This window comes from Melanostigma gelatinosum (genome assembly GCF_949748355.1).
Source record: "Melanostigma gelatinosum genome assembly, chromosome: 2".
Lineage (NCBI taxonomy): Eukaryota > Metazoa > Chordata > Actinopteri > Perciformes > Zoarcidae > Melanostigma > Melanostigma gelatinosum.
Window position 1 is genome coordinate 32,825,611 of NC_136635.1, and position 19,130 is coordinate 32,844,740.

Below are 19,130 nucleotides of genomic sequence, written 5' to 3' on the forward strand. Positions count from 1 at the left end.
AAACTGTGTTTGCATTACAAAGAGCTTTCACTGCGTCCTCAGCAAACAGGCGTTCTCTACTCATCTACATTCATGTGGCTCTGCTGCTGTGTGTGTGTGTCTGTGTGTGTGTCTTATAATCCTGGGCTTGAGTGCTTTTTAATTTCTTCCTCCCACACACACACACACACACACACTCACACACACACTCACACACACGCACACGCACACACACACACACACAGAAAACACGTACATCCCTTTTCTTCTTTCAGCACCACGGCCAGCAGCACTTTCCTTCCAGTGAGAGTCTGAACTCTCAAACTGATCTGGAGTCTGTTACCATGAAGTGAGACCAGAGGGTGATCCGGCTCTCTTCAGGTCCTCAGTCAGGTGCTCACCATTAGAGCCGGTACCAGCAGAGTCCTCATGTGAGGACACGATGGGAACATGTCAGTCTGTAAAGTTACAGGTGTGAGCCTCGCTTGGTGAGCTGGAGAGCGAGTCCTTTTTGAAAGCTAAGCCGTAATAAACATGGATTATTTTATGAGAGAAAAACATCTGCGACTTTGTCTAAATGATCACATGTATCTTCTGTAGGTAGAGGTGTGACCCTGGAATCACAGATATGATAATACTCATAATAGAACAGCAGCCTGATCGCTGTGCAGCATTCTAATATTTATTTTCAATTAAAATGTGAACATTATGAAGATGATATTCAGTCCAGCCGTTCTTATCTCCACATCCAGCAGTTAGTGGTGATTCATTCCAGTCGTTGTGTTCGTGTCTCCACCAGCTCTTGATGTGGATACTCGTCCATCAGCTGCTGAGTGCTGCACTCTGCTCACCAGCTCGTCTCTGACTGAGCAGGAAGCTCACATTCAATTCATATCCATTCTTCAGCAGCACGGCAGCTGTTTATAGCTTCCTCTGTGAAAACAACGCCATGAAAGCAGCTCGTGAGACGTGAGACCACGGTCCAGCAGCACCAGCTGGTTTCTGTTCTAACGACAAGTTAATAACATCTACAGGTCAATATCATCTACAGGTTAATAACATCTACAGGTCAATAACATCTACAGGTTAATAACATCTACAGGTTAATAACATCTACAGGTTAATAACATCTACAGGTCAATAACATCTACAGGTCAATAACATCTACAGGTTAATATCATCTACAGGTTAATATCATCTACAGGTCAATAACATCTACAGGTCAATAACATCTACAGGTCAATAACATCTACAGGTTAATAACATCTACAGGTTAATATCATCTACAGGTCAATAACATCTACAGGTCAATAACATCTACAGGTTAATAACATCTACAGGTCAATCACATCTACAGGTTAATAACATCTACAGGTTAATAACATCTACAGGTCAATATCATCTACAGGTTAATAACATCTACAGGTCAATAACATCTACAGGTTAATAACATCTACAGGTCAATAACATCTACAGGTTAATAACATCTACAGGTTAATATCATCTACAGGTCAATAACATCTACAGGTCAATAACATCTACAGGTTAATAACATCTACAGGTCAATAACATCTACAGGTCAATAACATCTACAGGTTAATAACATCTACAGGTTAATATCATCTACAGGTCAATAACATCGACAGGTTAATAACATCTACAGGTTAATAACATCTACAGGTCAATCACATCTACAGGTTAATAACATCTACAGGTTAATAACATCTACAGGTCAATAACATCTACAGGTTAATAACATCTACAGGTTAATATCATCTACAGGTCAATCACATCTACAGGTTAATAACATCTACAGGTTAATATCATCTACAGGTTTATAACATCTACAGGTTAATAACATCTACAGGTTAATAACATCTACAGGTTAATATCATCTACAGGTCAATAACATCGACAGGTTAATAACATCTACAAGTTAATAACTTCTACAGGTTAATAACATCTACAGGTTAATAACATCTACAGGTCAATCACATCTACAGGTCAATAACATCTACAGGTTAATAACATCTACAGGTTAATATCATCTACAGGTCAATAACATCTACAGGTTAATAACATCTACAGGTCAATCACATCTACAGGTCAATAACATCTACAGGTTAATAACATCTACAGGTCAATCACATCTACAGGTCAATAACATCTACAGGTTAATAACATCTACAGGTCAATAACATCTACAGGTCAATAACATCTACAGGTTAATAACATCTACAGGTTAATATCATCTACAGGTCAATAACATCTACAGGTCAATAACATCTACAGGTTAATAACATCTACAGGTCAATAACATCTACAGGTCAATAACATCTACAGGTTAATAACATCTACAGGTTAATATCATCTACAGGTCAATAACATCGACAGGTCAATAACATCTACAGGTCAATAACATCTACAGGTCAATCACATCTACAGGTTAATAACATCTACAGGTTAATATCATCTACAGGTCAATAACATCTACAGGTTAATAACATCTACAGGTCAATAACATCTACAGGTCAATAACATCTACAGGTTAATAACATCTACAGGTTAATATCATCTACAGGTCAATCACATCTACAGGTTAATAACATCTACAGGTTAATATCATCTACAGGTTTATAACATCTACAGGTTAATAACATCTACAGGTTAATAACATCTACAGGTTAATATCATCTACAGGTCAATAACATCGACAGGTTAATAACATCTACAAGTTAATAACTTCTACAGGTTAATAACATCTACAGGTTAATAACATCTACAGGTCAATCACATCTACAGATCAATAACATCTACAGGTTAATAACATCTACAGGTTAATATCATCTACAGGTCAATAACATCTACAGGTTAATAACATCTACAGGTCAATCACATCTACAGGTTAATAACATCTACAGGTCAATCACATCTACAGGTCAATAACATCTACAGGTTAATAACATCTACAGGTCAATAACATCTACAGGTTAATAACATCTACAGGTCAATAACATCTACAGGTCAATAACATCTACAGGTTAATAACATCTACAGGTCAATAACATCTACAGGTCAATAACATCTACAGGTTAATAACATCTACAGGTCAATAACATCTACAGGTCAATAACATCTACAGGTTAATAACATCTACAGGTTAATATCATCTACAGGTCAATAACATCGACAGGTCAATAACATCTACAGGTTAATAACATCTACAGGTCAATCACATCTACAGGTTAATAACATCTACAGGTTAATATCATCTACAGGTCAATAACATCTACAGGTCAATAACATCTACAGGTCAATAACATCTACAGGTCAATAACATCTACAGGTTAATAACATCTACAGGTTAATATCATCTACAGGTCAATCACATCTACAGGTTAATAACATCTACAGGTTAATATCATCTACAGGTTTATAACATCTACAGGTTAATAACATCTACAGGTTAATAACATCTACAGGTTAATATCATCTACAGGTCAATAACATCGACAGGTTAATAACATCTACAGGTTAATAACTTCTACAGGTTAATAACATCTACAGGTTAATAACATCTACAGGTCAATCACATCTACAGGTCAATCACATCTACAGGTCAATAACATCTACAGGTTAATAACATCTACAGGTTAATATCATCTACAGGTCAATAACATCGACAGGTTAATAACATCTACAGGTTAATAACTTCTACAGGTTAATAACATCTACAGGTCAATAACATCTACAGGTCAATAACATCTACAGGTTAATAACATCTACAGGTCAATCACATCTACAGGTCAATAACATCTACAGGTTAATAACATCTACAGGTCAATAACATCTACAGGTCAATAACATCGACAGGTTAATAACATCTACAGGTCAATCACATCTACAGGTCAATATCATCTACAGGTTAATAACATCTACAGGTTAATATCATCTACAGGTCAATAACATCGACAGGTTAATAACATCTACAGGTTAATAACTTCTACAGGTTAATAACATCTACAGGTCAATAACATCTACAGGTTAATAACATCTACAGGTTAATATCATCTACAGGTCAATAACATCTACAGGTTAATAACATCTACAGGTTAATAACTTCTACAGGTTAATAACATCTACAGGTCAATAACATCTACAGGTCAATAACATCTACAGGTTAATAACATCTACAGGTTAATATCATCTACATGTCAATAACATCAACAGGTTAATAACATCTACAGGTTAATAACTTCTACAGGTTAATAACATCTACAGGTTAATATCATCTACATGTCAATAACATCTACAGGTTAATAACATCTACAGGTTAATATCATCTACAGGTTAATAACTTCTACAGGTTAATAACATCTACAGGTTAATATCATCTACAGGTTAATCACATCTACAGGTCAATAACATCGACAGGTTAATAACATCTACAGGTTAATAACTTCTACAGGTTAATATCATCTACAGGTCAATAACATCGACAGGTTAATAACATCTACAGGTTAATAACTTCTACAGGTTAATAACATCTACAGGTTAATAACTTCTACAGGTTAATAACATCTACAGGTTAATAACTTCCACAGGTTAATAACTTCTACAGGTTAATAACATCTACAGGTTAATATCATCTACATGTTAATAACATCTACAGGTTAATATCATCTACATGTTAATAACTTACAGGTTAATATCATCTACAGGTTAATAACATCTACAGGTTCATAACATCTACAGGTTAATAACATCTACAGGTTAATAACATCTACAGGTTAACAACATCTACAGGTTAATAACTTCTACAGGTTAATAACATCTACAGGTCAATAACATCTACAGGTTAATATCATCTACAGGTCAATAACATCTACAGGTCAATAACATCTACAGGTTAATAACATCTACAGGTTAATAACATCTACAGGTTAATATCATCTACAGGTCAATAACATCTACAGGTTAATAACATCTACAGGTTAATATCATCTACAGGTCAATAACATCTACAGGTTAATAACATCTACAGGTTAATATCATCTACAGGTCAATAACATCGACAGGTTAATAAAATCTACAGGTTAATAACTTCTACAGGTTAATAACATCTACAGGTTAATATCATCTACAGATTAATCACATCTACAGGTCAATAACATCGACAGGTTAATAACATCTACAGGTTAATAACTTCTACAGGTTAATATCATCTACAGGTCAATAACATCGACAGGTTAATAACATCTACAGGTTAATAACATCTACAGGTTAATAACATCTACAGGTTAATATCATCTACAGGTCAATAACATCTACAGGTTAATAACATCTACAGGTTAATATCATCTACAGGTCAATAACATCGACAGGTTAATAAAATCTACAGGTTAATAACTTCTACAGGTTAATAACATCTACAGGTTAATATCATCTACAGGTTAATCACATCTACAGGTCAATAACATCGACAGGTTAATAACATCTACAGGTTAATAACTTCTACAGGTTAATATCATCTACAGGTCAATAACATCTACAGGTCAATAACATCTACAGGTTAATAACATCTACAGGTTAATATCATCTACAGGTCAATAACATCTACAGGTTAATAACATCTACAGGTTAATAACATCTACAGGTTAATAACATCTACAGGTTAATATCATCTACATGTCAATAACATCTACAGGTTAATAACATCTACAGGTTAATATCATCTACAGGTCAATAACATCTACAGGTTAATAACATCTACAGGTTAATAACATCTACAGGTTAATAACTTCTACAGGTTAATAACATCTACAGGTTAATAACATCTACAGGTTAATAACATCTACAGGTTAATAACATCGACAGGTTAATAAAATCTACAGGTTAATATCATCTACAGGTTAATCACATCTACAGGTCAATAACATCGACAGGTTAATAACATCTACAGGTTAATAACTTCTACAGGTTAATATCATCTACAGGTCAATAACATCGACAGGTTAATAACATCTACAGGTTAATAACTTCTACAGGTTAATAACATCTACAGGTTAATAACATCTACAGGTTAATAACTTCTACAGGTTAATAACATCTACAGGTTAATATCATCTACATGTTAATAACTTACAGGTTAATATCATCTACAGGTTAATAACATCTACAGGTTCATAACATCTACAGGTTAATAACATCTACAGGTTAATAACATCTACAGGTTCATAACATCTACAGGTTAATAACATCTCGTCTGCATCCTCTGTGTGACATGTAGAGCATTCATCTCGCTCATAAGATGCTCACTGGTTACTAAGTTAAGCTTTCCACCATCTGACCATGTTCACGATGTTCACGATGTTCATGATTACGAAGGTTTTCTTTAAATAACAAGACTGGACGACGCAAAACAATCGATTTTAAAAATGATGAAAAAAATTGCTCGACTGCTTCGTTTGTGATTCTGCTTCATAAACATACGACAACAAGAAGGAAACAGAGAGAAAGCTCACGGAGAAAACACGCACACACACACACACACACATACACACACACTCACACACACACACACACACACACACACACATACACACCTACACACACGCACACACACACACACACACCCTTGAGATGAGAGACGTGTTTTTCTCTGAGCCTCACAAACACCAGCAGATGTTTTTTCAAGGTCGGGGGCGTCGCCGCCTGGAAATCTAATCCTGAGATCAATTTAAGATTTGAGGTTAACGCACAGAGTGCAGGTCTCAGTCAGCTGTTTGTCTAACTCTGGGAATAATTAAATCTTTGTTAGTGCCTCCATCACACACACACACACACACACACACACACACACACACACACACACACACACACACACACACACACACACACACACACACACCTCCCTGCTGGATCCAGTGAGCGCTGCACTCAGGCTTGTAAAGCAAATAGCTTCTGTTCCACATCCGCAGTAAAAGTGTCCCTGCTGCTGTGGAGCCATTTAAATATGTATCAGCTGCAACGATTGTCACACCCACCCCTCCACCTGCTGTTTAGGTCACACACACAGAGGGACACATACATACATACAGACATATACAGTACAGTATATATATACTGTATATATATACTGTATATATATATATATACAGTATATATATATATACAGTATATATACTGTATATATGTATATATACTGTATATATATATATATACAGTATATATATACTGTATATATACTGTATATATATATACAGTATATATATATATACAGTAAGTGTGTAAGTGTGTAAGTGTGTACGTCAGTAAGTGTGTAAGTGTGTACGTCAGCAAGTGTGTAAGTGTGACAGTGTGTAAGTGTGTAAGTGTGTACGTCAGCAAGTGTGTAAGTGTGTAAGTGTGTAAGTGTGTACGTCAGTAAGTGTGTAAGTGTGACAGTGTGTAAGTGTGTAAGTGTGTAAGTGTGTAAGTGTGTAAGTGTGTAAGTGTGTAAGTGTGTAAGTGTGTACGTCAGTAAGTGTGTAAGTGTGTAAGTGTGTAAGTGTGTAAGTGTGTAAGTGTGTAAGTGTGTAAGTGTGTACGTCAGTAAGTGTGTAAGTGTGTATGTGAGTAAGTGTGAACATGTGAACGTGTGACAGTGTGTAAGTGTGTAAGTGTGTACGTCAGTAAGTGTGTAAGTGTGTAAGTGTGTACGTCAGTAAGTGTGTAAGTGTGTAAGTGTGAACGTCAGTAAGTGTGTACGTGTGTAAGTGTGAACGTGTAGCAGGAGGCAGACGAGATGCTGCTCACGAGCCTGCAGCCACGGCGACCTCTCTGTGACTCCGGCTCCAACAGCCGAGTTCTGTACGGAGACAGAGACAGACAGGAAGTAGAGCAGAAACACTCCTCAGTGTGTGTGTGTGTGTGTGTGTGTGTGTGTGTGTGTGTGTATGTACACGTCCTCCATCTTTATCCATTTTGTCTTCTGAAAGTGAAGTTTAAGTAAAGAAACCCAGCGAGTGGAGGACACAACGTTGATATTCATTGTAATCAAACACAGTTTTGGGGTTTTATTTCTTCACGTACAACTTGTGTCCAGTGTTAGCCGCTCTCTTAACCTGCTGTTGTGTGTGCAGGTGTGAAGCTGGTGAGGGATCATGTGTGTCGGAGGTGGTGAATGTGTATCTCAGACACCTTTAGAAGTCTCAACATGTTCAGGTTACTATTACCGCAAACTATAGAATAAAAGTTAACTAAAAGGTCAAATAATTCATTCAATAACAACAACAATATAAGTTCATCTTCATGACGCAATGCTTTCCCACTTCCTGTGTAGGTAAAATGTATGAAACGCATCAGAACAAAGCTCCAGCCTCTTCTTTATTCTTATAGTCCTGAATCTACGAGCAGGTGGAAGTGATGTTCAGTCACCTGAAGCCAGAGCAGCGAGCCAAACGGCCCAATGTGCACTGAGAAACAAGAACCAACAAGAACCATGGACTGAACGCTTTCTTGATTTATGTTCCTCTCGCTCCAGTAACAGAGGACAGAATGTGCAACTTGTTTCAATCAGAACAGATTCAACAAACAATTATTTAAGGTTCAGCATTTCTCACAGGTCTTTGTGAAAAATAAACCCAAAACCAGACGTGTTCAGCAAAAGTGGTAAATGGACTATAAGCGTTTCGATGTCGTCAAAGTGCTTTACACTATTCATAGAGAGGCTGCCATGAGATCAGGAGCTCATCCACTGAACACTCATTCACAGCCTTCAGGTTCAGGTTCCAAGATGTGGACTAAACAACGTGAACTCTTCTCAACCTCTAAACGCATTCAAATTCTGTGTCGGCGAAAACACTGTCACGTCAGGTTTAGAAAAAAAAAGGTCCCGAACGCTTCACATCACCTGATCAAAAGAGACCCGAGGCGAGTCAGACCAGAAACGCATGTACCTGAGGATTATAAGTCCTGATCCAGACTGTGGTGGACCTGAACATCTCTGATCTCTCTGCAGGAACTCTCTGCACGTTTAAAGGTTCACACTCTCAGACGGTCATGTCTCACACTTGGTTGTGTAATAGTAGTTAGTAAAAGTAAAAGAATGCAAAACGGGCGTAAAGTGTCCATGAAGGTTGGATTGAAGTCTCTGTAACATACAGAAATTGGACTTTAGGGCAGAAGGAATTATTTGCATTTGACCAATCTTAATCATATTAAGAGTGAAGGCTGGTTGATGTATTTGTTCTTCACCAGGATATTTCCTATTTATTGATTATCATTGTGTTGACTTGCTGGATCACTTCCCCCTCAAACAACTAGGTCAATTTAGCAGAACTCCAAACTTCTGGAGCGCAAAAGTTTCTTCACACCCTTGAAACTCGATCTGTCTTGTGTTCTCCAGCGAGAGAGAAACCAGAGAAAAAAAGTTTGTGTGTATTTGAGAAATAAAGTACCTCAAGGGTACCTTCGCCAGCAGCTGCAGGGACAGTTGGTTATCAGCAGTGTATTGGATCAATCTGTCTTTGAAAATCAATAAAGTCGTTCACACGGCAGGTATATTCAGTCCAATAGGGTCCTGAGGGGCAGGACATGCGGTGCTTCAAACCTCAGGAACAAAGAAAGAGGAACGCTGCTGTTGAATTGACGGCGTTCCCGAGGGTCCGAGACCTTAAGAGCAATGTTCTTCACCCAGACAGTCCTTTAGAGGAAGGAACAAAAAGCTCTAGCCAGCAGAGGGATGCTGGCTTTGCTGGAAAAAAGTTCCAAGCAGAGCAAAAAGAGAAGCGTCTTTCACACTTTGCATATCAAAGACGCCGCGGCACGAATCACCGGCGCACCTGAAAGCTGGAGAGGTGAGACGCGGCATCGGAATTTGGTAGGAAAGCTGCACACACATGACTCATCGGCTTCCACGTGAGTCTCAGCTGAAGGAGAAGCTCGGTGAAGGTCGAGAGCAGTTTGATATTCAGGACGAGCAGCAGCAGGCAGATCTCAGCTGCCGGTGGAAGCCGACAGCTCGCCATCGACACAACCGTCAATCCGATCGGAGACGGAGTCCCCGAGGACGCCACGCGACAGACCGGAGGGGGGGCGAGATCGGTCCAAAGTGGGGTCTACAGGTCACATGTGGTGGGTTCATACAGTCAAACCTCCTGAACCCACCTGAATGGTTTACTTGTGTCTTATATACTCGCTGCTTAGAATTATTTTTAACATCTGTGAGTACATCGCTATAGGGAATAATACAATTACTTTTTTATTCAATATTTCTGTTCCAGCAGACTTTAACATCTCCCATCAGCACTGGACTATCTGGTGCAATGTCTCATTGTAGACGAGCAAAGTGAGTCGTAAACTCGACACCAGACAAGACATCATTGGACTGAAGTCAGTTCTTTTTAATAGAGATGCCGGTAGAGACCTGTCAATCACAGTAAGCCCCGCCTTAACGCATACCCTGCTTTAAGTGAGAGAGTCATCTTCTCATAGACTTCTATGCAACCAGAGGAGTTGCCCTCTGCTGGTCAGCAGAGAGAATGCATCGGCTTCACTTTTCAGAAGTGGATGTTGCAACCAATGACAAGTTGCATCATATCCCATCTGAGCAGTGTGATTAATATCTCAGTCGCCTCAGCTTCATGAACAATGATACGATTTTTTGGATATAAAGTGCTGATTGAGATGTGACGTCACGATGATGCACAAGGTGAAGGACGTTTGAATCGTTTAGAATCTCTGCCAACATTGGAGATATGGGTAGAACTGAGCTACACTGTTTACGAGTTATATCTGTGTGTGAGAATTACTGATGCAAATCATGTTTGAGACCACGTCGTGTCAAACGCTCACACTGTCTGCTTGTTTAAGTCATTATTATCTCCACACTGCTACACAGGCCCCATAGAGAGATAATCTGACACCGCCTGTTCCAATTATAGAAAACCAATTTGACTTCAACACTATCTCTACTATATTCATTTCCTGTCAAATCACACCCTTACAACGTTGGGATTTCTTAATAACTTCTTCTGAAATATTCTGAAAATATTCTATAATCTGCACATCTCAAGGAAAACGATACCTTTCTGGGTTTGTTTCTGTTCCTCAGGAGCTCCGTGCTTCGGGTTCCACCGTGAGCAGCCTGCGGTCTGTTCCGTGATGAACCGCCTCTCTTCAGCTGGAGAACGTTTGATTAGAACCACCCAGCTGCTAATCTGCGCCGCCGCTCTTCTTCCAAAGAGGAGCGAGCTGGTTGATTGGTTTGGGCCGCCTAATTACCCACGCTGCACTGCAGGCCCATCGGCGCCGCCGCCTCATTGGCCCGTGACTCGTCTCGGCTGGCGACTCGCCGAGATCAAACTGCAGGAAACACCGAGCGGCATGAAGAAGCCATTAAAGGCCCAGAGCTCCTTATGGGAAGCATGGAGACGCTAAACAAGGTTGAGCTGAGACTGATGCTCCTTAAAGGAAAGAAAACAGGAATCAGTTTCACAAGTTTCACTTTCAGAAGAAATGTCACGACAGCATTCCCAATATTCTGGAATCATTGATGTATTTACTGTTGGTTAACTCTGTTTCATGGAATCTTCCTCCTGCGGCTGTGTTGTCTCTCTGTTCATTCCTTCTGCTCTCCCTCACTCCGCTCTCTTCATGTCTCGAGTCCGATGCGTCCTCGTCTCCACGGTCCTCCGACTGAAGACCACAAATCCACCTTCATCTTGAAAGACGTCCCAATTCCTAACATGCACCAAACCTTCTGTTTATGTTCTGACTACGTTCCTGAACGACATCTCAGCGGACTCATGAGTTCATGTTCAGCTGCTGAACTCCTGACGTGCTGCTCAGCAGGAAGTAGTTGTATTCATGTTGTCATATGGACTCAATGACCTGCTGCACCCGATATCTTTAGCAGTGAGTGAGGTTTAGAGAAGAACATCCTGTTCGGGTTTCAGAGACGTCGACGAAGTAAAAGGTGAACAACTTAACAAAAGTACAGAAGCACTAAATGACACTCTGGGACACGAGCACTGGTCGACAGGTTGAGAGTCCTGTGTTGGACCTGTGCAGAGTCCTGTGTTGGACCTGTGCAGAGTCCTGTGTTGGACCTGTGCAGAGTCCTGTGTGTTGGACCTGTGCAAAGTCCTGTGTTGGACCTGTGCAGAGTCCTGTGTTGGACCTGTGCAGAGTCCTGTGTTGGACCTGTGCGCCACTAATCGTCTTCTGATAGGTCACGTGTACGTTCTCCCGTATAGAGGTGACTCCAGACTACATGGTGCAATAAGACGGTTGATTCGAGCATCAACCGGCTTTACATCAAATCAATAATTAAGATTCAGGACGTTGCCAAATGGTGCGAAAGTCATTCGTTTTTCTTCAGGTGTTTTGGCCACAAACCAAAGTATTGGACAAACTGTTGACCTCATGATGGCACTCGATGAAAAGTCAGAGAATCACCAAAGTTCTTTAGGTTCATCCTGAGGGGAACATGAATGATGAATCATATTTCATCACAATCCATCCAATAATCGTTGAGATGTTTCAGTCTGGACCAACAGACAGCAAAGACCTTCAGAGAGACGAACGGGAGATGAAGTTATGAACCGAGGGGGCTCATGAGGAGTCCGTGAGATCTCCATTGTTGTGTTGACAGTAGAGGATTCTGAACCCGAACCCGAAACACACTATGGCAGAAATCGGTTTCAGCCGATTCAGTGAACCAAAGAGGAAGTCCAATGATGGCTGAGTCAGCTCTAATCCGGGTCATTGGCGTTCCTGGAAGCGCCGCAACAGCTCCACTCAGAAGCTCCGACTCCCTTTAGAAGCTCCGACTCCCTTTAGAAGCTCCGACTCCCTTTAGAAGCCCTCGTTGATGCCGCACATTACCGAGACCACGGCCGCTAATTCGGCAAACACAACCTTGGGAGTGTTCCCGATGGACCGCGAGTGGGAAGACGTTTGTCGACCGGCTGCTTCTCTGCTGTGAGACTTCCTGTCGTGATGGATTCGTCCCGCCTCCTCAGGCCTCCCCGCTGTCACTCACGTATGAAGAGGAATCCTGAACTAGTGTTGTCTCTCCTGAATAATCGAGCAGAGAGCTTTCCAGGGACAGGATGGCGGAACACTTCCCTCCTCCATCCTCTCTCCTCTGATATCACAAAGATCATATTCACAGTATGTAACATTTGTCAGCGAGGCTGCAGGTGGTTGAACATCATCCAACACACTGCTGGTAGTGACGCTCCAGATCAATAGAGATCATGAGAACATCTGCTCCTGTTATTTCCTCCAATCCACGAGCGAATGAGTCGAGGCGGCCGCTCGGCTGTCGCTGCTGCTGCACCCACCTGATCCCAGCTGACCCCCCACACACACACACACACACACACACACACACACACACACCCCATCCCCCCTGAGAATCTGCCATCAGGAGATGAATGTTGGTCATGTAACGTCAGACATGTTGTTTTACGTGTTTTGGCAACACGTAATATTATCATGAGAAGGTGATGATTTGTCTTTTAATAAACTTGTGCTCATGAATAAATGAATAAATATCTCAGCTCGATGTCGTACGCTGATCACAGCAGATTGATGAGACACGAGTCTAGAACTGACTCGTGAACTCGTATCTCGTTGCTTTAATGGAGGTGAAACCCTGTTTGTGGTTTTATGGGGATTTATACGCTGGAACTATTTCTCCTGGTTTGATTTCCATCACAGACCGCAGATGTGTTTTCATTCCAGCGCATTATGCGTGGACCAATGCATCGGACTTGTAATTTTCTATTTACCTCTTGCTCTATTTTCACCATTGACTGGCACCTGCTTTTTATTTTTACTCAATTTAGACTTCAAATCCAAGCCATGTTTTATAATTTGATATGTTTTCCGAACATAGCGATACAGTATTTTAGGGCTGTGTATCGGTACCAAGTAGGATTAAAACACTTATTTTTTAACCTAATTGTTAAAACAAAAAAATGTTCGAATAGTTTTGAATCCTGAATCCAATCAGCGTTCTTGGATTTAAGGCGTTGTGCGATTGGTCCACCACAGCAGCAGCTGACAGCGACTCAGCCGGGATTACCTGCTGAACAAGATGTCTGAGCCGGCGGCTAGCAGCTAACAGTGCTAACAGAATGAACAGCGCCAACGACGGCAACAGCGCTGACAGAGCTAACAGGTTTAACCCGGGGCCGGAGAAACTAATGTTCAGTGAAACGATGAAACAGACTTTATGTCAAATTCACGTCTTTCATAAATACAAACACAAACAGACGGTAGCTCCAGCGTTACGTCTGCAGACTACAGCAGGTCACTGCGGACTAAAGGAACAACATTTATCCTGTTATTCAGCTTAGAGGAGCTGGTGTTCTTTGAAGAGGCAGGCTAGCTGTTTACCCTTGCCTCCAGTCGTTATGCTAAGATAAGCTAAGCTAACCACCTTCCAGCTCTAACACAAACATGAGAATGATGTCGCTCTTCTCTTCTAACTCTTGGAAAGAAAGATGGTGAGATAAACTCTTCCCTCAACGCACCACAGCCCAACTGAGCCAGAGGTTGAATACCAGTCCAGCAGGTGGCAGCTGGACAGGAAGTGAAGGTGTGAGCCGTATTTGTTCCATATAGCTCAGCTGGACCCGTGAGCAGAACTCTGTTTTTCATCCCGTGCTGTTCTCTGGAACAACAGGAAGCAGTCATTGACACATGAATGTGTCTGAGGGGAGTTCACACATGTTCAGTAACGGCTTCAGTGAGAGGTGACGCTGTTTGTTAGCACGCTTCAGATGAATAGCATGTTCGATTTAAATGAGTCGTCTCTCAGTGACTCTGTCGATCGAAGCACCTTGAATGAATGCTGTTTACCTCCTGCAAGCAAAACAGAAAGATGATAGAAGAGGTGGACGGTAAGAATAGATCTGCTGCGATAGCGGACGCTACAGATGTTTGCTAGCACATCCGCCATAAGAACTCGATGAACTTAGTTTCTATGTTTGGGATCTGGTCCACCTTATAGTGGTCAAAAGTCCCGTTTAGTTTCAGATTGAAAGTGTGTGTTTGTGCTGAAATCAGACTCATCAAGTATTGATTATCATCTCAGCCGGGAGATGGTGACATTGGTCGTGTGTGTTTAGTGCATCTCTGCGTCTGTCCATAGCTAACCTCCCATACTGCTGCACCACACGGCAGATTCATGGTTCAGGCTCAAGCATCCCGTTCATGTCTGCAGTGAGCTCTGCAGAAAGATTCAGTCTTACCGATAACGGTTATGATTATAAGAAAAATCTTAAAACGATGACGCTTTCTAAGAATTACCACTTAAACTGGGAGCAACTCTTTGGTCACAGGTTTCACCACTAAATAGATTGAACCATGAATCTGTAGACAATATTGTGCAAGACAATGTGTCCTGAAGCTGGACTTGATACTGGAGGTGTGTGTTATTACTACTGGACCAGAAGGACCAGGAGAGCTGAAGGTGGACGGTTAGAGACTATAGAAGAAAGGAATGTCGACACATGTGGTGTTAAAGTGCTTTGAGTGCTCGAAAGCGCTTTACAAGAACAGAGCTTTCACCGTTTCACCACAACATGCTAACTGTCATGTTACACACTTTAAATGACTCATTTTCTGGTGGAGTTCTGCATGTGACCCGTCAGAGAAACACATGTGAGAGTAAAGTGTATGAATAGAACGTGTTTCTGGGAAACAGAGCCGCCTCTCCAGGTCCAAACAAACGCCTCGTCCCTCAAACAATCCATATTCTTATCATTTATGGCACCAATCAATCGTCCTTTTCCCAACTTCAGCAGCTCCTCCTTCCCTGAATGTTGTTTCCAGTTACTCTGTTACTTAGGGAGCAGACCAGGCTTCACCCCGAGGCCTCGGGTTAATGGAAAGTGTGGCGGGCTGAGCAGCAGGTCAATGGACATCGATCCGCCTCATTATTCCGCTCCATCGAGCGCTCACCTTCAGCCATTAAGGGCTAAATAAAGCCCCGATGCTCTCCCTCTCTAAGCCTCAGTCGTATGCGTACGCTGCGCTCTACCTCCGGTCTTTATTGTTTGAAGCTGCAGCACTCTATCGACTCTTTGTTTGGACAGTGGGCTCGTGGATGTAATTACCGGCCGTGTTGGCTCTTCGGTGGGCCGAGCAGAGGAACTCGTGGAGGCGACGGTCGATGGCGCCCGGCGGCACGGAGCTCTCGATGAGGGATCGAATTCCAAACTCTCCACTTTCAACCACCTCAGGAGGACGGAAGGACACAGGCTGATAGTGCTGCACTGCTCTGCACTCTGGGAAATATCTAACCCAATGTACCACACACACACACACTCACTCACTCACACACACACACACACACACACACACACACACACACACACACAAGTCCGAGTAAAGTCCTAGTAAAGTCCTAATAAAGTCCTAGTAAAGTCAAAATAATGTCCTGGTAAAGTCATAATACAGTCCTAGTAAAGTCAGAGTGAAGTCCTAATAAAGTCCTCGTAAAGTCATAATAAAGTCAGACTAAAGTCACAGTAAAGTCCTAATACAGTCCTAGTAAAGTCCTAGTAAAGTCCTAATAAAGTCAGACTAAAGTCCTAGTAAAGTCCTAATAAAGTCCTAGTAAAGTCAAAATAATGTCCTGGTAAAGTCATAATACAGTCCTAGTAAAGTCCCAATAAAGTCAGAGTGAAGTCCTAATAAAGTCCTCGTAAAGTCATAATAAAGTCCTAGTAAAGTCCTAATAAAGTCAGACTAAAGTCACAGTAAAGTCCTAATACAGTCCTAGTAAAGTCCTAGTAAAGTCCTAATAAAGTCCTAATAAAGTCCTAATAAAGTCCTAGTAAAGTCCTAATAAAGTCCTAATAAAGTCCTAGTAAAGTCCTAATAAAGTCCTAATAAAGTCCTAGTAAAGTCCTAGTAAAGTCCTAATAAAGTCCTAATACAATCCTAGTAAAGTCCTAATAAAGTCCTCGTAAAGTCCTAGTAAAGTCCTAATACAGTCCTAGTAAAGTCCTAGTAAAGTCATAATAAAGTCCTAATAAAGTCCTAGTAAAGTCATAATAAAGTCAGACTAAAGTCATAGTAAAGTCCTAATACAGTCCTAGTAAAGTCCTAGTAAAGTCCTAATAAAGTCCTAATAAAGTCCTAGTAAAGTCCTAATAAAGTATGCCATGAAATATTTCAGATTCAGCTTTATTGGACAGATACATCGACTCAAACATGGAATGTGAACTCGGTACAGCTAAAAAACAAAGAGAATAATGGGACAGACCACAGAGAGATGGATGTGGAGAGAACATGCTGGATTATTGTAGAAGGATGAGCAGCTCTCGAGGCTGGTTGAACTTGCTCTACTTTTTTGCTCTACTTTTTTTTTCTCTCTTTCATCATCAAAAGTCATGTAAAAGACATAAATAGTCAGAGTACTGTATGTCATAGAAAGTCCTAAAAGTCTGAATGTATTATGTTTCTACACGTTGACTTCTTGCAACAAAAGAGGAAATTCACAAATGTCACCATCAAGGGTCTTATGAGGTCAAAGTTCAGATCAACTTTACACATGTGAGCTCCATGAGATCATCAGGAGGGTCAGTGAGATTATTATGGTCTGCAGCCACTTTAAATACCGGTGAGGCACAAAACCCCCAGAAGCAGAGAGTCACACTGTGTCCAGAGGGTCACATTGTGTCCAGAGGGTCACATTGTGTCACATTGTGTCCAGAGGGTCACATTGTGTCCAGGGGGTCACATTGTGTCCAGAGGGTCACATTGTGTCCAGAGGGTCATATTCTGTCCAGAGGGTCATATTCTGTCCAGAGGGTCACATTGTGTCATATTGTGTCCAGAGGGTCACATTGTGTCACATTGTGTCCAGAGGGTCACATTGTGTCACATTGTGTCCAGAGGGTCACATTGTGTCCAGAGGGTCATATTGTGTCCAGAGGGTCACATTGTGTCATATTGTGTCCAGAGGGTCACATTGTGTCACATTGTGTCCAGAGGGTCACATTGTGTCCAGAGGGTCATATTGTGTCACATTGTGTCCAGAGGGTCATATTGTGTCCAGAGGGTCACATTGTGTCACATTGTGTCCAGAGGGTCACATTGTGTCCAGAGGGTCATATTGTGTCATATTGTGTCCAGAGGGTCACATTGTGTCACATTGTGTCCAGAGGGTCATATTGTGTCCAGAGGGTCACATTGTGTCACATTGTGTCCAGAGGGTCATATTGTGTCCAGAGGGTCACATTGTGTCCAGAGGGTCATTGTGTCCAGAGGGTCACATTGTGTCCAGAGGGTCACATTGTGTCACATTGTGTCCAGAGGGTCACATTGTGCCCAGAGGGTCACATTGTGTCCAGAGGGTCACATTGTGTCACATTGTGTCCAGAGGGTCACATTGTGCCCAGAGGGTCATATTGTGTCCAGAGGGTCACATTGTGTCACATTGTGTCCAGAGGGTCACATTGTGCCCAGAGCGTCACATTGTGTCCAGAGGGTCACATTGTGTCACATTGTGCCCAGAGGGTCACATTGTGTCCAGAGGGTCACAGTGTGTCACATTGTGTCCAGAGGGTCACATTGTGTCCAGAGGGTCACATTGTGTCCAGAGGGTCATATTATGTCACATTGTGTCCAGAGGGTCACATTGTGTCCAGAGGGTCACATTGTGTCCAGAGGGTCATATTATGTCACATTGTGTCCAGAGGGTCACATTGTGTCCAGAGGGTCACATTGTGTCACATTGTGCCCAGAGGGTCACATTGTGTCCAGAGGGTCACATTGTGTCCAGAGGGTCATATTATGTCACATTGTGTCCAGAGGGTCACATTGTGTCCAGAGGGTCACATTGTGTCCAGAGGGTCATATTATGTCACATTGTGTCCAGAGGGTCACATTGTGTCCAGAGGGTCATATTATGTCACATTGTGTCCAGAGGGTCACATTGTGTCCAGAGGGTCACATTGTGTCACATTGTGTCCAGAGGGTCACATTGTGTCCAGAGGGTCATATTGTGTTCATCTGATCTCAGATCAGATCATATGATCACTGATCAGATAAGATAACGTTGAGCCAACGTTCATGTAATGTTGAAACAAACAGATCATCACCATGTGAGGTTCTGCTCATCATCTCCACGGTAACAGCTTTGG

At 41.4% G+C, this 19,130-nt stretch overlaps 1 protein-coding gene across 1 annotated transcript in view; it reads right to left on the bottom strand.

Annotated features, from left to right (window-relative positions):
- The window catches only part of LOC306794099 (nuclear receptor ROR-alpha A-like), a gene marked incomplete at both ends in the record, with an annotated part of 71,412 nt that overhangs the window by 19,165 nt on the left and 33,117 nt on the right, over positions 1 to 19,130 (bottom strand). Inside the window, one exon of the mRNA XM_079292004.1 lies at positions 16,072 to 16,215. Coding sequence (XP_079148130.1) covers positions 16,072 to 16,215 — 144 coding nt within the window. The remainder of the gene's footprint in view (positions 1 to 16,071; positions 16,216 to 19,130) is intronic.